The 16862-nt window shown below is 44.8% G+C and overlaps 1 protein-coding gene across 1 annotated transcript in view; it reads left to right on the top strand.

Annotated features, from left to right (window-relative positions):
* The first annotated feature begins 1367 nt into the window (after nt 1-1367).
* Nucleotides 1368-16862, top strand: part of LOC117396958 (inositol 1,4,5-trisphosphate receptor type 3-like) — a 47902-nt gene continuing 32407 nt past the window's right edge. The window contains exons 1-13 of the mRNA XM_059004515.1: nt 1368-1615; nt 1738-1835; nt 6871-6941; nt 8125-8246; nt 9946-10032; nt 10892-11050; nt 11978-12076; nt 12209-12292; nt 13679-13825; nt 14045-14140; nt 14622-14666; nt 16133-16275; nt 16554-16653. Coding sequence (XP_058860498.1) covers nt 1747-1835; nt 6871-6941; nt 8125-8246; nt 9946-10032; nt 10892-11050; nt 11978-12076; nt 12209-12292; nt 13679-13825; nt 14045-14140; nt 14622-14666; nt 16133-16275; nt 16554-16653 — 1242 coding nt within the window. The 5' untranslated portion in view covers nt 1368-1615; nt 1738-1746. The remainder of the gene's footprint in view (nt 1616-1737; nt 1836-6870; nt 6942-8124; nt 8247-9945; nt 10033-10891; nt 11051-11977; nt 12077-12208; nt 12293-13678; nt 13826-14044; nt 14141-14621; nt 14667-16132; nt 16276-16553; nt 16654-16862) is intronic.

A 16862-nucleotide genomic window follows, 5' to 3' on the forward strand; every position in this document is an offset into this window, starting at 1 on the left:
CATAAACCTGATAGAGAAACGCACAGTAATAGCAACTCTCTGAATCACCTGCATGTGCTGCTGACCCCTATGTGCCTCACATGAATCTTTAGATCTCTGTATAGTGCAAATACTGTAGAGTACATTTTGGCAGAACTATAGCTGTATAATTTTGTGAGTGTGTTTGTTTTGCAAGCTAATGTGCAAGTGTGGGGCAATGTATAATGTAACATGTGTTTGTGTGTGTTACAGTAAGCTCTGTGTGTGTGTGTGTGTGTGTGTGTGTGTGTGAGTGAGTGAGTTACAGTAAGCTGTGTGTGTGTGTGAGTACAGTAGGTGTTAAAAGTGTATATTTTTTTAGTTCCTCTGTACCGAATATGAAAATTATTTTTGGAAAAAAAGAGTTTGTACCACAAAGAAACCACAGAGAACTCAGCGCTTCCTGTATACGAGCTGTCAGAGTGAAGGGGAGGCGTGGCTGTGACACAAACACACTGGAACTGCCCTGAACTCAACACTCAGAAAGAGTGTGCTACCTTGAAGAAGAGCTGCTAGCTCTTTAGCGCCGCCCTACTGGGCAGTGTTGCATGTTCCTAGAGGAGACCCAGAGTGAAGGACTTTCTGGCATTACCAGCAACGGCAACACAATGGATTTAGAGCAAATATTATACTGGGGTCCTGATACCGTTGCCCTCTGGTACTGCTATGGTACCATAGCACTGCACTGGGTATTAGTCCATAGCATTGCAATACCATTCTACCAATGACTGCCAGCACTGTAGCTTCCCTTATGTTACAATTGCTCCTTTAAAACAGAGCCAATACATGGACCTTGTGGTGCCACTGAAATGTAATTGGATGAGGACTGATTACTGTATTCACAAGTGTAGCAAACAATGGTTTAAAATGCATGTTCTTAATAATACTGTTACGTGCCCTTCACGATTACCAGCCCAACAACCATTGGTCTGGTCCCCAGAGCTTCAGTAAAGCAGAAAAGCAGGGTGCGTGGCATTGCACACGTGAAGCAGCGATTCAGGCTGGTAAAATCGGACTAATATCATCTGACTGCCCTATACTTATGAACTTCCAAATAATTAAAAAATCAATTCGATAGCAAAAGTGCAGGTGCACAGTGATAAGGGGTGCAGCGAACATGGCACAGGCGCTTCTGTGTTTTTCATGGAAACGAGCTGCGGCGCAACAGGCTCAGCTGTACACAGTTTAAATGCGTAAAACAGGATACCTTTACTGGCATTGTAGTCGCATCTAAGCACCAAACAACATGAGCTCCACGCTGCACGGCTGTACGCCTAGCAGTGCCAGCAATTGTGGGGGGGAGGCTCAGCAGAAAGTGGGTGTTGCTGACTGTTGTGTGCAACAATTTGCATAGAGTTTTTTCCTCCTTAACTTCCTGGTTCAATTGCCATTGGCCCAGGTGTGCAACCTAAAAAGAAAAACATGCAAATGAAGGGAGACGTTTTCATCGCTCAGATCCGGCTTCGATTCGCAGCGCCGCCCGGTTATCTAACTTTCTCTCTCTCTTGTTTTCCCTTAGCTAGCCTAGTAGTTTGTTTTGCTAATTTAAGCTTGGAATTATCAGGAAGCGGTCCGGGCTGCGGGTGCGTTGTGCACGGTGTGTGTTAGTGAAATATTGCAGGTGCTGTCGCGCGGTGCACGACATTCTAAGATCGACTGCACGAAGTGAGCTCATCTGCGTGATTGGTTTATTTATGTATTTTTTTTTTTTAATAACAGAAGTTAAAGATGTCGGAAATGTCAAGTTTTCTGCACATAGGGGATATCGTGTCCTTGTATGCAGAGGGCTCTGTAAACGGGTTCATCAGCACTCTGGGGTAAGTGAAATCCTCAATTGAAAATATTATTGGTAATAGTTTGCAAGCAAGTTCTATGACGTACAGTTAAGATTTACAACGAAGTTGCTAAGTGGAAATAAGAGGAGGCGGGTATCTCCTACAGCGCTGTGTGTTGGTATGTTCATCATGATGTATCGCGGCTGTACTTAACACGTTTTCATTCATGCGCTTCAGGCGCACTCTCACTCACAGCTGGTTTTGTTCATTATAACTTATAATAGAAGAACTAGTATCGTGTAAAATATTCAAAGGAATAATAAAATTCATCATGCCACCGGACATACAATTGGAAAGCCCCTTGCCGATATTAATACTTCACAATGTAATCTAACCACAGTGTTATCGCATGCTGCCGCCTTCAAATTTGGGGTTGTACTGTGCTGTATTTAGATACCGCCTGTGATGCATCACCTAATACCCTTACAGCATCGGCTCCGCTGCTGTGAAAAAGGTTACCAGAAATATTGAACAGCTATGAATTACAACACCTGCATTCTAGGGAGATGGGGGAGATGAATACATAATAATAATCTAAAGCCCCTTTCAAACTGGCATTCCTACCCGGGTCTCGACCCCACGTAGCGTGAAACCACGTACCTGGGTCGTACCTGGGTCGTACCCGGGTATACCTGCATTGTGTACTTGCGTCAGTCACCCAGGTCATCCCTGCTTTATCAAAGTGAAATCGCGTCCTGACCTGGGTAGAGCATGCCAGTGTGAAAGGGGGTTAAACAGCAGTGCAGTAGTTGTAGTTGCACAGTGCTCCCTGGTTATAAGGTTGCCCTTTTTACATTGGATCAGGTTATAAGGCAGTCTGGTCATGGCACCCATGTGCCCCACAATGCCATTCCACTATGGGTCACAACAAAACACTATATTGCAAACAGACTTTAATTTGTTCTCGAATTTTGCAAGGCTAATGCAGGAGCTGTGTTTTAAGGATCCCAATGGCAATCCAAATGATTATTTAGAGATATCTCAAATGGCGTTTTAAGATATCCTGAAATATTTAGAGCTATGTAAATCATTTGCAGCTATCTTTACATGCATTTGAGGTATCTGTAAATAAACCACTTTGACGATATGTTAATTTTTATTTTGAGAGATCTAAAATGGAGATATCTCAAATTGATTTTCAGCTGTCTTTAAATAATGTTTCGCTAACATGGTACACCCCTCTGTCATTTAGAGAGATCTCTAAATAACTCCATCATTTAAGACATCTCTAAATGAAATTGAACAGGAAGTCATTTCAAGATCTCTAAATGACTTCCTGTAAAAATGCTTTTTTTTTTTTAATGGACTTCCTGTCCATTTCGAGATGTCTTTAAATGAACAGGAAATTATTTAGAAATAGGGTTACATTACACAGTGACTGGGGGCTTCACATCATGTAATCTGCATTGTCCAAGTTTGGTCCCGATTTCTTAAGCTTTTGCTCCAGTGCAAACTTTGCTAACCCTTTTTTTCCCTTTCTGGAATAAAATAAGGAAGGTTTCATTTTAAAACACTGTCCTTTTTTTTAATTGTGTGCATTTCTAATACCTTGACTATGCTTGTACTCTAAGCCAGGCTCATTTCTTCCATCCTACCTTCCTCAGGTCTGAGCTGGGAGCTCTTCATCTCCCACACATTTGCATTTGGCATATCCAGCATGCAAATAACCAGGCCGGGGTTCTCAGTATTCAAAGAGAATTCGCATTTGGAGAAAGGCATCTGTTTAGAAAGCACTCGTTTGTTAAAAGCTTGTTTTACAGTGCTGCAAGCAGGGCCCTCAACAGAGCCCCGTGACTCTGGGCTGGGCTTGTGTTCTTGTGACTGCAGCGATACCCCCCTGGAGATTTCTCAACTAAGGAAGATCAGGGGGGTGGTTAGATGTGGCACATCAGTGAATGAATTAAACCAGTTAAGAGTGAAAAAAACACCACCAAACAACTTGGTCTAACTTATTTAATTTATAAAACTTTTCATTTCAAACTGTTGTCTACTTGTCAGAGTTTCGGTTAACTAGGTGTTATGTCATGCTTCCTTGTGTGAGGCTTATTTCTATTTTGATTAGATCTGTGTCTCTGTCGGTTTCCAGGTTTGACAGTTATCAGTTTGTAAAGTGGAAGGGACAGGCAGTTAAGGAATGACTCCTATGGTAAGGTTGAAGGTATTGCCAGTTCTAGCCTCTTGACGTGAAACAGAATGACTGAGAAGAACACTGATGAGCTCACTTCATCAAATCATTTATCTTCTTCACCTGATTTGATCAACCTACAGTTCACACTAATAACCCACAGCTGAATAATTTCCAGTGTTTCTTTAGTCATTTCAGAGAGATCTGCTACTATTTATTTTCCAGACGTGTATGGCAGCTGTGTTCAGCTGTTTCTGAATTCGACTCGCCCGCCCCCATGCACTCTCGGAGTCAAAATCTTAATTACTTTTTCGACCCGTGGAATTGTTGATTTTGTCATTGTCCAGCAAAAAAAAATAAGCCTGTGCAGGCAGTTCCTGCCCCTGAAACCTCAGTATTGTGTAGTCTTGAATATGTACACATGTATAGTAGCTCATGAATGTACCTTTTTAAAAGATTAAAAGCCACTTCTTCCTAATTCAGTTTAAGTAATGGAAAAGCTGTCATCAAACTGCGATCACTAAAAAAGTGTGCTTCATTCCTTAAATACTTACATCAACAAAGAAGACCAGCACAGTACAGTAGTCAAGTGAGAAGTGTCAGCTTGTATAAGTTTGGAGAGAGTTTTGTGCTCTCGTTCTTGTGTGATCTTGTATCCCGGGCTTTTCACAATGTCAATCCACTCGCTGGCGTTTAGCAAATTGTATCTTTGTGTTGTTGTTTCTGTCTGTCTTTGTCATCATTTGATACATATAGAGAAAAATACTTTGAATTGCTAAGGGATGGGCATAAATCACCCAGCCTTCATCGCTAATTGACCATACAGAAATATAACCGAGCATGACAGGAAATCGCGTTGTACTGAAAAAACAAAGTTTACAGCTCCACTGTGTTGAACAGGGCTGTCTTCAAGAAATGTGTGTGGGTCGGCAGCGTTGAAAGAGTGCGTTGTGATTTGTGTGTTCAGGGACTTGAGATCTCTGGGTATGTCAATGTGGGAGCCTGGCTTCTAAAAGGAAAATCTTCTGCGTCAAATATAATACATTTCATTTCCAGTGTATTCTACCAGCCTCTTTTTATTCTCTCCTCTGCAGGGATGGAGTGGAGGGGTGCGCATGTCGCTTCTTAGAGTATTTATCTAGAGAAGCGCTTATCCAGTTCTTGTGAGAGTTGGACATTCTTCACTTACTGAGAGTTTCAGAATAACCTGTTTGCTTCTAATGGGTGTAGGTCAGCAGGATCTGCTATTTTGCTCTGATTTTGTATTTGCAGGCGTGGTAGGGGGTGCAGGATATTGACATACTTGTGTTTAAATAGCACAGCACTGCACTGCCGTAGGCAGACAAACTCCTCCTTTTTTATTCACTCCTTAACCGATGAAGTCTGCTTTCTGAAGAGGTGGAACGCTTTTGCGTGTTGCGGTCCCCCGACGCTATAGAAAAATGTGCACGGGTTCAGATGAGCCCAAGCAGCGGTTCACGAATTAAAAGTGTCACAAGAATTCATAAGAGCAAACATCGAAACCTCCATGCAGTGCTGGCGTACTGAACTGTTAATGCAGACAAAGCCTGCCCTGAAATATGCATGAGGCATTGCAGCTTGGTGCCATGCTGCTGTTGTACTATGTGTATACTGTATCGCCACGATGAACAGGTGCAGCGCTGTTATCTTGCCGGGCTCCTGTTAATCTGTGTTGCTATCAAATGGGGATGTTTAGCCTAGGGTAAGTAGTAAGCAAACCAGACGTTAGAAAGCAATGGTTAAATAAATACAGAGTGCAAGTGTAGAAGTGGGTAAACCTGATACAATAAGTTGGACTCTGGCAGTCTATTAGGCCAGCTATTGTGATTGTGTTAAGTGTGTAGGTGGAATGTTGAACACTAATCCCAGGCTCTCTTCCCCCTTGTATCACCTTTGGGATCCCTCAGTTTTATTACATTCGTGTAAGATACACACAAAGCTGATCCTTTTAAAAGGTATCCCTAAGGAAAGCTCTGTGGTGTTTCTGGGATATGGACCAGCACAGCTTATCCTATTGCAAGTCCCCATTCAGAATTCCATGTTGATAGCTTTTGACTGCTAACACTAATTAGTGGTAATTAAAGTCTGGCTGGGAGCAGAATAAAGGCTTCTGGAAGCTGGAGTGCTCACACCACAGCTCTGCATTCACTTCTCCGCTTCTCAGGAATTCACTCGTTTCAGTCCGACCGCACCACACCCGTAGGGCTTTAGAAATAGTTTGGGTTCCTTTGCTTTGGTTCTGTGGCCAGCAGCTGTCGGCTGAGCCCATTGTTTTCTGGGATCTACGGTAGGGATCTTGTTTTATTGAAGGGTAGTTAGTGCGTTTACCTAACCAGCCTCCCAGCCACATGCAGAAACACACACACACAAATGATGTATTATTTAAAACTACTAAATGGAAAGGGAGGGTCTAGGAAATGGATATTAGATTATGAGAAAAGAAGTATTTTTGCATAGTGGAGCACTTTTTTTTTTTTTTCAATGAAAGTGATTCAGCATGAGTCATGATGGAGGTTTGTTATCCATTCGCTTTATTTTATCTGTGCCTCCTGCTGAACAGGCTTTCAATGCTTCTACTGTAAAGCCTTGTGCTTCACAGGAATTACTGATCATTTGAAATGACTGTAAGGGTTGATAAAAAGCAGTTCCTGGTCTGACAGATCTGCAGAATAAATTTGCATTAAAGAGACAAGACCCTCATCCTCTCTTGGAAGGGTTAATCTTGTACAGATATGTAACAGAATGCCCTCGGCACAAAATGCAAATGTGGAGGGCCATCGGGCGTTTGCATTCTGAACAGGATGAACAGGCTGAACTCAATAAGAGCTACTTTGGTTAATGAGGTTAATGTGTCTGTTCTTCTCTCCCCAGCCTGGTAGATGACAGATGTGTGGTGGAGCCGGCTGCTGGCGACCTTGATAACCCTCCCAAAAAGTTCCGGGGTAAGTCAGAATCGGGACGCCTGTCCAAACTTGGACTGTAAAGTTCCTGAGCAGTGCAGAGCTCACCCTCATATCAGAGTGGAAATCTGCTCAATGGAAAGCATGCCTGCGTACGGGTGAAGGATCATTTTCAAACTATACTATACAAACCTTTGAGCTGCACAGTAGTTTAAAGATAATTTTTATTTTATTTGTGCATTATTTGTGAGTCGTCTTGCGTACCCTTTATGACTCTTAGAAGTACCCCCAGTTGAAAACCCCTGCTCCAGGCTATGAAACTTCTTCAAGTAGGTTACCCCCACAGCAGCAGCCTTGGTTGGCTGAAGGGACCGCTGCGATCTGTGAATTGCTATTCCTCTCGTTTGATCCTTTGATTTAAGCCAAGAGGGTTGGGCTCACTGTGCTTGGGATGGTTGCTGAACTAAACCCAGCTTGGAACAGACAGCCAGAGAGCCGATGAAAGAGAAAAGCGTCTGAACATAAGATACGTCAGCTGGCTCTGTGGTTGTTGACATCAGTCTAGCGTTTGATGCTGGGTTAAATCGGGAAGATGGAAAGAAAATGCATGCAATATTAATAGGAGTGGTTTATTATGGGAACTTGTTTATCTAGGGTAGAACCCCTGAGACGCAGTGTCCTGCTCCTGTTTCTAGGAGATGAGGAATCGCAAACAGTTTGAAGTTACTCCAGTGTGAAAAATGTACTCTTATCAGCCCCCTGCCTCCCACTTACACTGCCCTGAAAGGTTTAAGAGTGTCAGAATTGGAGCTGATTTCTAGAAATTCAATAGCTGACGTGTAGTCTCCCGGAGCACAGTGTCAGTACATGACAGCCTCCGACTGATAAAAACCACAGCGTCCAGATGGAGGTTTGAGTCACTCAGATGAATGCTTTTAACAGGAAACCATTGCAGCAGGGAGCGAGTGTGCTGAATAAATATTGACTGGATCTCTAATCAGGAGATCAAGCCTGGAGCTGATACCGCAGGGCCCCTTTGAAGTCCAGGGTTTGCTGGTTTGCTTTCAGAGTTTTTGGGCTGCCTGCTGGCTTTAGTGTTCACACACCTGAAGATTTACCTGCCCCACTCTGTGAGCTAAGACCAGGCAGGGGACCGCTCCTTCCTCCCCCTCCAACACTACACCCCCTCTCCCTGTCTCATGGAAATCCCCTCTTCTCTCCGCAGACTGCCTGTTCAAGGTGTGTCCTATGAGCCGATACTCCGCACAGAAGCAGTTCTGGAAAGCCAAGCAAGCCAAACATGACAAGGATAAGATTGCTGACATGGTGCTCCTGCAGAAATTACAGGTGATTGTTTTAAATGTGTCTGTCTCTCTGCTTGTCTTGTCAGCTAGCTTGTCTATTGCACGGCTGCTCAAACACATATTTCCACATTCCTCCAGTAGCAGAAAGCAGGAACGGGCAGAGTTGTGTAACTCTTCTATGATAACTATGTTCTTCACGCCACATCATGCATTCCAGATTTCCTTTAGTACTCTTAGTTAGTCACGTTCCAGCCTGCTGGCTGAGCTCGTCATGCCTTTGTGTGGAGTCTCTTGGGGTAGTGATTTCACTGCGGGTTGTTAAAATAACGCTCCACAGTTTTGCACTCAAAGGCAAACGCTGGCATTAACCAGGCATGTTGTGACGCTACTGTGGCGTTGCTGTTAGGGAGATGCATAGAAAATAAATGACAGCACTCATTCCCAAAGAGTTCCTTAACTCGTTTCAACGTTTATTATAACAGTTGTTTAGCTGTAGTTCCGCCTTCGTCTCTCGTGTCAGTTTTCTCGTCCGCTTCTCCCAGACACACACGCAAGTGCTGAGATGACTGTGTTCTGTGGCTGAAACTTCAAAGCAGTATAAAGCGAGGGTTGACTGACTAAACTCATACCTGCAGTAAAGCAAGGGCATTTCACTAGTAGTGTTTGTTTGCAGCTTTAAAGATATTCAGATGGTCTGCCCTGCCACACACCAGGATGTGGAGACGGGAATGTTATCCAGGTTCCTGGCTGTATAGATAGGGTAGCTTCAGTAACAGGCTGAATGCAAATCTCCAGGGGGGCGGTTTTTCAAAACTTTGAATCTGGATAACAGTGATCTGGATTTTGTAATCCTATGTTTTGTGATTGAGATTACTTTTATCTGAACGACCTCCTGGAGCCTCAGGCAGGACCCCATGATGCACCTTTCTTTAGCAGAACCACAACAGGGTGGACTTGCTGGATGGGCAGTGAGGGATGCCATTGTAAATAATTACTTCTAGAAGGATCCTCCATTGACATGTCACATTAAAGATATGTCATTTTCCCACAACAAAAACCCCAAAACATTGTGTTGCACATCATGTAAATAAATGGAAAACAAAGCTGTTCTTGATAAAAGCTATACCACTAAATGTGTTTTTTTGTTTAATCAGACACACGTTGTTAATTTGCTAGCATGGATACAAAACTTTAAATATGTGAACCCTGTATTATAATACTGTATTGGACATAGTGTGTGTTTTCTATTGGAATTCAAACAAAATATCTGTGTTCTATGATTATTTAAAATTGAAATCCACCTTCACAGTAGGAAAATGATCCTGATATTTTGGATAAAAGTAATCCTGATCGCCTCTTTAAATTCTGAAAAACCCAATGACAACAAAGTGCGATCGGATTACCAAAGCGAAATCCGGATCACAGTAATCTTGATCATGCGTTGACGTTTTGAAAAACCCAGTTTCACGATATAATCCCGGTCAAATGCGGAAATCGGATAAGTTTTGCAGAAGCAGCCCCTGGTGTAAAGAATCTCAAAAATACTGCTTTTCTCATTCTGTTGAACGCTGAGCTGACCCTTTTTTATTTTGCATTATAGTTTAATTTTCCTTTCCAGTCGGCACACAGAGCTGGCACTTGGTCTGCATTAGAAAGCGTTGTTTTCTGGGATCTCCGTACACTTTCAGAACGCTTCACCGTCCAGGATGAGCTGACGGTATTTTCTTGCATTGCATTTGCAGCACGCAGCCACGCTGGAGCAGAAGCAGAACGAAACTGAGAATAAGAAAGTCCACGGAGAGGTGGTCAAGTACGCCAGTGTTGTACAGGTAAGGAATGCCTTGTCTAAACAGGTAAGGGGCACCTGTCTGCAGATGTGATACCTGCATCATGGGTAGGAGGCACATTGGAGATGTTGTACACAGGTATGGTATACATCACAGCTGTATAAGCCATTGTTAACTTGTAGGTGACAGTATTTAAATTGTACCAAATCTGACTGCTTAGTGCCTCTGTGCTCTGCTTCTCTGCCAGTTTCCTTGTCAGATATTTACTCTTCAGTCTTTTGTCTCTGGGTAATCACTTCCCCCCAGGATCCTCAACAATTAGCTAACTAAAAGCCTGATAAATGCTACAGGTTCAATATTGAGTCAAATAAAGCACTTTGTTGATTTTGGCATAAGTCCTGCGAGGTGTGTTCCTGACACATCAACGGTATTTTTGTTATTTCTACTGTAACTCATAGGCACCTTGTTCTTCTTATATTGAAGTGCATAATGGATTACTAATTGTCGCAGAAAAAAAATCTAGAAAGCACAATCAAAATGAACACGTTATTGAGGCTCTGTAGTATGCAGGTACAGCCTGAGGCACAACTAGAGAACTGAAGCTGACAAACCTTTTGGTTCATGCCTTCATCAGGGTAAAGTCATTAGCCCAAACATTCTGTCTACCCGACGTATTGAAATAATGGATGGAAACGGTTCCGCTTGTAAGGCTTAGTGGTTAAAGTTGAGGGAATGGCCTGCACCAGACTTTGTGGCTCGTGAAGTTTGTGGCCAGACAGTTAGCATGATAAGGGTTTACTTGGTGCAAACAAGAACCATGACAAAGCAGACATGTCTGCAGTGTTTCGCTAACAATGGGACGTGCTGATGTAGGGTAACCCCATGCCTGCCCTCTCCCCAGCTCCTGCACATGAAGAGTAACAAGTACCTGACAGTGAACAAGCGCCTGCCAGCCCTGCTGGAGAAGAACGCCATGAGGGTGACTCTGGATGCCACGGGCAACGAGGGCTCCTGGCTCTTCATCCAGCCCTTCTGGAAGCTCCGCAGCAACGGGGACAACGTGAGGACCTCGCACACGCACACGCACACACACAGTCAGAAGTGTGCAGCACTGCTGTAAAGCTGCATAGCATTTGAAGTTCAGCACAGGGTTTCAGAGCTCCCCTTGTCTAGCTTTATTGTTGAAGTAACACAGGGTACCGGGATATTAAGCAATCCGCGCCCCTGCTAACTTTGTGCACAGTGAAAACGCTTCCTGGGCGTTCCATTCGAGTATTCCATAGGTAAATAGCAGACTCCTCAGGTGATAACAGCAGCAGTATTTACCTGATAGCTCCTATTTGTTTGAGTACCAATAGCCAGACTGGTTCTGTGCTATACTGCCGGAGAGCCAGGAAACCAGCGTGTCTGCACAGTGTCTGATTGCTGTAGCCAGTTTATATTGATCATCTGCGAATATTCACAGGCTCATGGATTCAACATGCTCAGGAGAGAGATCTGTGGACTTGCTGAAGCACTTCTGCAGGAACCCGGCTATAAAGCTGTCTTCTGTGCTGAGAAGTTCAGCAGTTCATTTGTGTTTCCTTCTGTTTTTCCTTCTAAAAACAAAGCATACATGTGCACATCCTCTGTTGTTTTCGGAAAGATCCCCAAATCACAGCAACCGCAGAGATATTTTGGGTTAAGTGTACGTCCAGGAAGTGAGGCGATCAGTGATGCATGAATTCAATCTAAACAAGCACTGATCCTCATTTCCTTGGTTTGTTCTGCAAATCTCATGTTCAAATGTGTGTCCACCTACTGTGTGCTTAAACATCCAGTCTTCTATTTACTTGACAATCCTGCCTCTACATAACGGCGAAAGACTTCCCGCAAGTCCGAACATGAAGCTACTTTACAGAGCGCCCCAGTGAAAGGAGCTGGTGTTTTCTGTGTTATATCCTCATACTCCGTGATGGCTGGTGTAACTCTTGTATCTGCGTTACAGGTGGTCGTGGGAGACAAAGTCATCTTAAACCCGCTGAACGCAGGGCAGCCGCTTCACGCCAGCAACTATGAGCTCCCAGACCACCCGGGATCCAAAGAGGTAAGAGCAACACAGCAGCAAGGAGCACGTTCCAGCTGCGTAGCACCGTGCTGGCACCCCGGAGCGCTTGCAGCCTTGCTGTTTGAAAGGGTTAATGAAACAGGTCTGAACATTTCGCTTGCCCCCCTGTAGGTGAACTCTGTGAACTGCAACACGAGCTGGAAAATCAACCTCTTCATGATGTTCAGTGATCACAGGGAGGAGCTCCTGAAGGGGGTGAGTCACAGGCTGTCCGGAAAGAAAGAGCTTCGGAAATGACTATTGTTTCTTTCCCTGCTTTGTTTATTGAGGTCCAGAGTTCAGTTTTAAACATGGTCCCTTATCAGTAGTTGTCTGCAGTTCATTTAGCTTCCAGTTCAGTTCACTGCTGGCTGTGGACTGCTTGATGACTCCTGTGCAGTTTTTGTTTTTCTCCTTCATCACATACAGTATTACATCAATACTGAACTGCAGTATTGAAGCAGCTTATAATAACAAATCAAATGTGTAAAAAATTAAACATGCCATGAAAATTATAATTTGAAGTGTGTGTCTGGGAAGGGGTCCTGCCTCCTGTAGGAGTGTGTGTCTGGGAAGGGGTCCTGTCTCCTGTAGGAGTGTGTGTCTGGGAAGGGGTCCAGCCTCCTGTAGGAGTGTGTGTCTGGGAAGGGGTCCTGCCTCCTGTAGGAGTGTGTGTCTGGGAAGGGGTCCTGTCTCCTGTAGGAGTGTGTGTCTGGGAAGGGGTCCTGTCTCCTGTAGGAGTGTGTGTCTGGGAAGGGGTCCAGCCTCCTGTAGGAGTGTGTGTCTGGGAAGGGGTCCTGTCTCCTGTAGGAGTGTGTGTCTGGGAAGGGGTCCAGCCTCCTGTAGGAGTGTGTGTCTGGGAAGGGGTCCAGCCTCCTGTAGGAGTGTGTGTCTGGGAAGGGGTCCTGTCTCTTGTAGGATTGTGTGTCTGGGAAGGGGTCCTGTCTCCTGTAGGAGTGTGTGTCTGGGAAGGGGTCCTGTCTCCTGTAGGAGTGTGTGTCTGGGAAGGGATCCTGTAGAAGTGTGTGTCTGGGAAGGGGTCCAGCCTCCTGTAGGAGTGTGTGTCTGGGAAGGGGTCCTGTCTCCTGTAGGAGTGTGTGTCTGGGAAGGGGTCCTGTCTCCTGTAGGAGTGTGTGTCTGGGAAGGGGTCCAGCCTCCTGTAGGAGTGTGTGTCTGGGAAGGGGTCCTGTCTCCTGTAGGAGTGTGTGTCTGGGAAGGGGTCCAGCCTCCTGTAGGAGTGTGTGTCTGGGAAGGGGTCCAGCCTCCTGTAGGAGTGTGTGTCTGGGAAGGGGTCCTGTCTCTTGTAGGATTGTGTGTCTGGGAAGGGGTCCTGTCTCCTGTAGGAGTGTGTGTCTGGGAAGGGGTCCTGTCTCCTGTAGGAGTGTGTGTCTGGGAAGGGATCCTGTAGAAGTGTGTGTCTGGGAAGGGGTCCAGCCTCCTGTAGGAGTGTGTGTCTGGGAAGGGGTCCTGTCTCCTGTAGGAGTGTGTGTCTGGGAAGGGGTCCTGTCTCCTGTAGGAGTGTGTGTCTGGGAAGGGGTCCTGCCTCCTGTGGATTTGTGTGTCTTGAAGAAGTCTCAGTGGTCAATGTCGTGTTCTGCGCAGGGCGACGTGGTCCGGCTCTTCCATGCTGAGCAGGAGAAGTTCCTGACCTGCGACGAGTACAAAGCCAAGCTGCACGTCTTCCTGCGGACCACGCTGCGGCAGTCTGCCACTTCCGCTACCAGCTCCAACGCACTGTGGGAGGTGGAGGTGAGTCCTGACACTGGGAGGAGGGGTTATCTGGGAAGAAGGACTGGCTTGTTGCGGAGGGTAGGACACACCATAATGCAATCGGTTTTAAAAACAAAACGTTATTAGTAATGTATTGGACAGCATGGACTGGAAAAAGGGATTTGTATTTGGCATGCATTTCTAATTATTTAGAATTCATTACATTCTAAATAAAGTGCTTGTTTGTTCTCTGAACAGGTTGTGCACCATGACCCCTGCAGGGGAGGCGCTGGCCACTGGAACAGCCTCTACAGGTTCAAACACCTGGCGACCGGACACTACATGGCAGCAGCGGTAAGCAGGAACCCCACCTGGGTAAAGGGTCAGGCAGTGCTGTGCTGAGTTATTCAGTTACAGTCAACGTTCACTCCTCTGAACCAGCTGGCACAGAAACCAGTGCCAGAGGACACATTAAGAAAGGAAATGTTAACATTGACATTCATTAAGAACCAGCCTTGTTATACTAGGAACTGGAGAAGCACTGATGGGCTGAAATATTCTGATGTTCTTGAGTGAGGTTCAGACTTGTAGGTCACTTTGGATTAGCTTTGATTTATTTAACCCAATTTAAAAAAAATAAAAATAAGATCTGTATTTATTTTCTATAACATGAGTTGCAATATACAAATCATTCGTATGAGTACTGATCAAGGGGGTGTCAGGAAGGGGTCTGAATTTCTGTAGCTTGCAATAAACCAGCATAGCAAGAATGTGGAATTAGTGGAAAGCCCAAACTGTGCTGATTTTTCTAATCTTCATTTTCTTTACTGTGCAGGAAAACCCCAGTTACAAAGGAGACGGTGTGGAAGCAAAGTCCACGGTAAGCAGCAGTGTGAACAAGATGTAGATTTCTAACCTGAACTGTGTAGCAGACCCACTTGTTTATACAGAGCAGAGAGAGTTGAGAAATGCACTACGTGAAGAGTCAACGCTGGGTAGGGTGCACTGTAGTGTGCAACGCTGGGTAGGGTGCACTGTAGTGTGCAACGCTGGGTAGGGTGCACTGTAGTGTGCAACGCTGGGTAGGGTGCACTGTAGTGTGCAACGCTGGGTGGGGTGCACTATAGTGTGCAATGCTGGGTAGGGTGCACTGTAGTGTGCAACGCTGGGTGGGGTGCACTATAGTGTGCAACGCTGGGTGGGATGCACTATAGTGTGCAATGCTGGGTACGGTGTACTATAGTGTATACAAAGCCAGAAATATTTACTTCCCCAAATTCATCAGCAGGGTTCCTGGCTTCCACCACTTCGACCAGGAATCCCAATTAAAATTAATCCTGGGAGAGAATAAAGAAACAGCTAAAATCTCTGCAGAATTTATAACTAATTGCCACAAAATGAGGGACAAAATATAAATTTAAAATGTAAGTAGCCATGTCTCATAATTTTATTAATTTATTTTCTATTTTTGTAAATATCTATGTTCCATTTCCCTGTATATATTTTTTTATTTGTTCTGTAAATGCTTTGGCAATACCTGCAGAACTTTGTCATGCCGATAATGCTCATTTTGAATTTGAATTTAGTGGCAGAACATCTTTGCAGTTTGGCTCCTCTTCTCTTACTTTATACATGCTATAAAGAACCTGGAGAGGTCCTTCATATTGATTTAAATGAAAGGGTTTCCATTATCAATGCGGCACAGTCTACCTCATGCAAAGGGTTCTTGTTTTATTCCATTTTGGATTTCATGCACAGCACAGGTCCTTGAGTCGCTCTAATGTATGTGCTTGGTACAAACTGGAGGGTTAATGTTGCCAGGGAGATAGCAAAGTCATAGAGCAAGGTCTTCTCAGAGCATCCTGTAACCTAGCAATGGTGTTCCGATGTGACAGAGTGCTTCATCTCCTGTAGTGGGATTGCTGTGCTGTGAGTGTTGTTCCAGTCACGCTGTGTGATTTGCATCTTATTTCCACAGCAGGGGAGGCAATGTGGGAAGGTGCCTGGCCACTATATCCTGAATGTCACTCTTAAAGGCACAGAATTTTTCCGGAAGGTGTATGACTTGGAATCGTTGTTCAGCATATGTGATACTCGATCACATGCTCTCTCTCTCTCTTGTGCTCACATTCTCTCTCTCTCTCTCTCTCTCTCTCTCTCTCTCTCTCTCTCTCTCTCTCTACAGCACACTTGACACTGAATGAAGCCTGGCCTCCTTGTTAAACAGGTCTCTCTGTGCTTTCTCTCCCAGTGTTCCCAGACGTGCTGATCTAGTCCCAGTTGAGAGCCGTCCGTGTCGCTCTTGTGCTTCTTGCTCAGTACTCCCTTATTGTGCTTCCCCACCAGACTGACAGCTCCCGCAGCAGCAAGAGAAACACGGGCGAGAACATCAAGTACAGGCTGGTGGCTGTGTCCCACGGGAATGACATCGCGTCGCTCTTCGAACTGGACCCCACCACGCTGCAGAAAACAGACTCCTTCGTGCCCAGGTACTGCACCTGCTTACTAGCGGATTGCATGGTTACCTATTACTCAAACGATTGTGTAGGAATGGAATCCTGCTCTGATGAGCAATAAAGATTCACTTCTCTTGCAGATTCTTTTAAGATTCTGGTCTATACAATGCTTAGATCAATAAGAAATGGTTTTGCTGCTTTTGGTGCCAACACATATTAGCAGTGCCTGCAAGTCTTAAGTCTCGTTAAAATCCGGCAGCCATTCAGCTCCGTTGATTAGACTGAACAGTTGCCTTTGTTGTTAATTGTAGGAACTCCTATGTGAGGTTGAGGCACCTGTGCACCAACACCTGGATCCAGAGCACCAGCGTTCCCATCGACATCGACGAGGAGAGGCCCATCCGACTGATGGTGAGCGCCACTCACATCTTGTTAGTAACCAGCAGTACCATTATCACAGTACTTGATATTGTGATTAGTATCCAGTCTAAACCTTTTTCACTGAATTGAAGTCCTTTTTAGCATTTCTAGTTCAGTGTTTAATAGTTCTGGATGAGTGTGCAACTAATTAATAAATACATTGTCATGTGGCTGGAATTTTAGCAGTTAAGCACAGTGGA

Source organism: Acipenser ruthenus, chromosome 30 (genome assembly GCF_902713425.1).
Source record: "Acipenser ruthenus chromosome 30, fAciRut3.2 maternal haplotype, whole genome shotgun sequence".
In the NCBI taxonomy this organism is placed as follows: Eukaryota; Metazoa; Chordata; class Actinopteri; order Acipenseriformes; family Acipenseridae; genus Acipenser; species Acipenser ruthenus.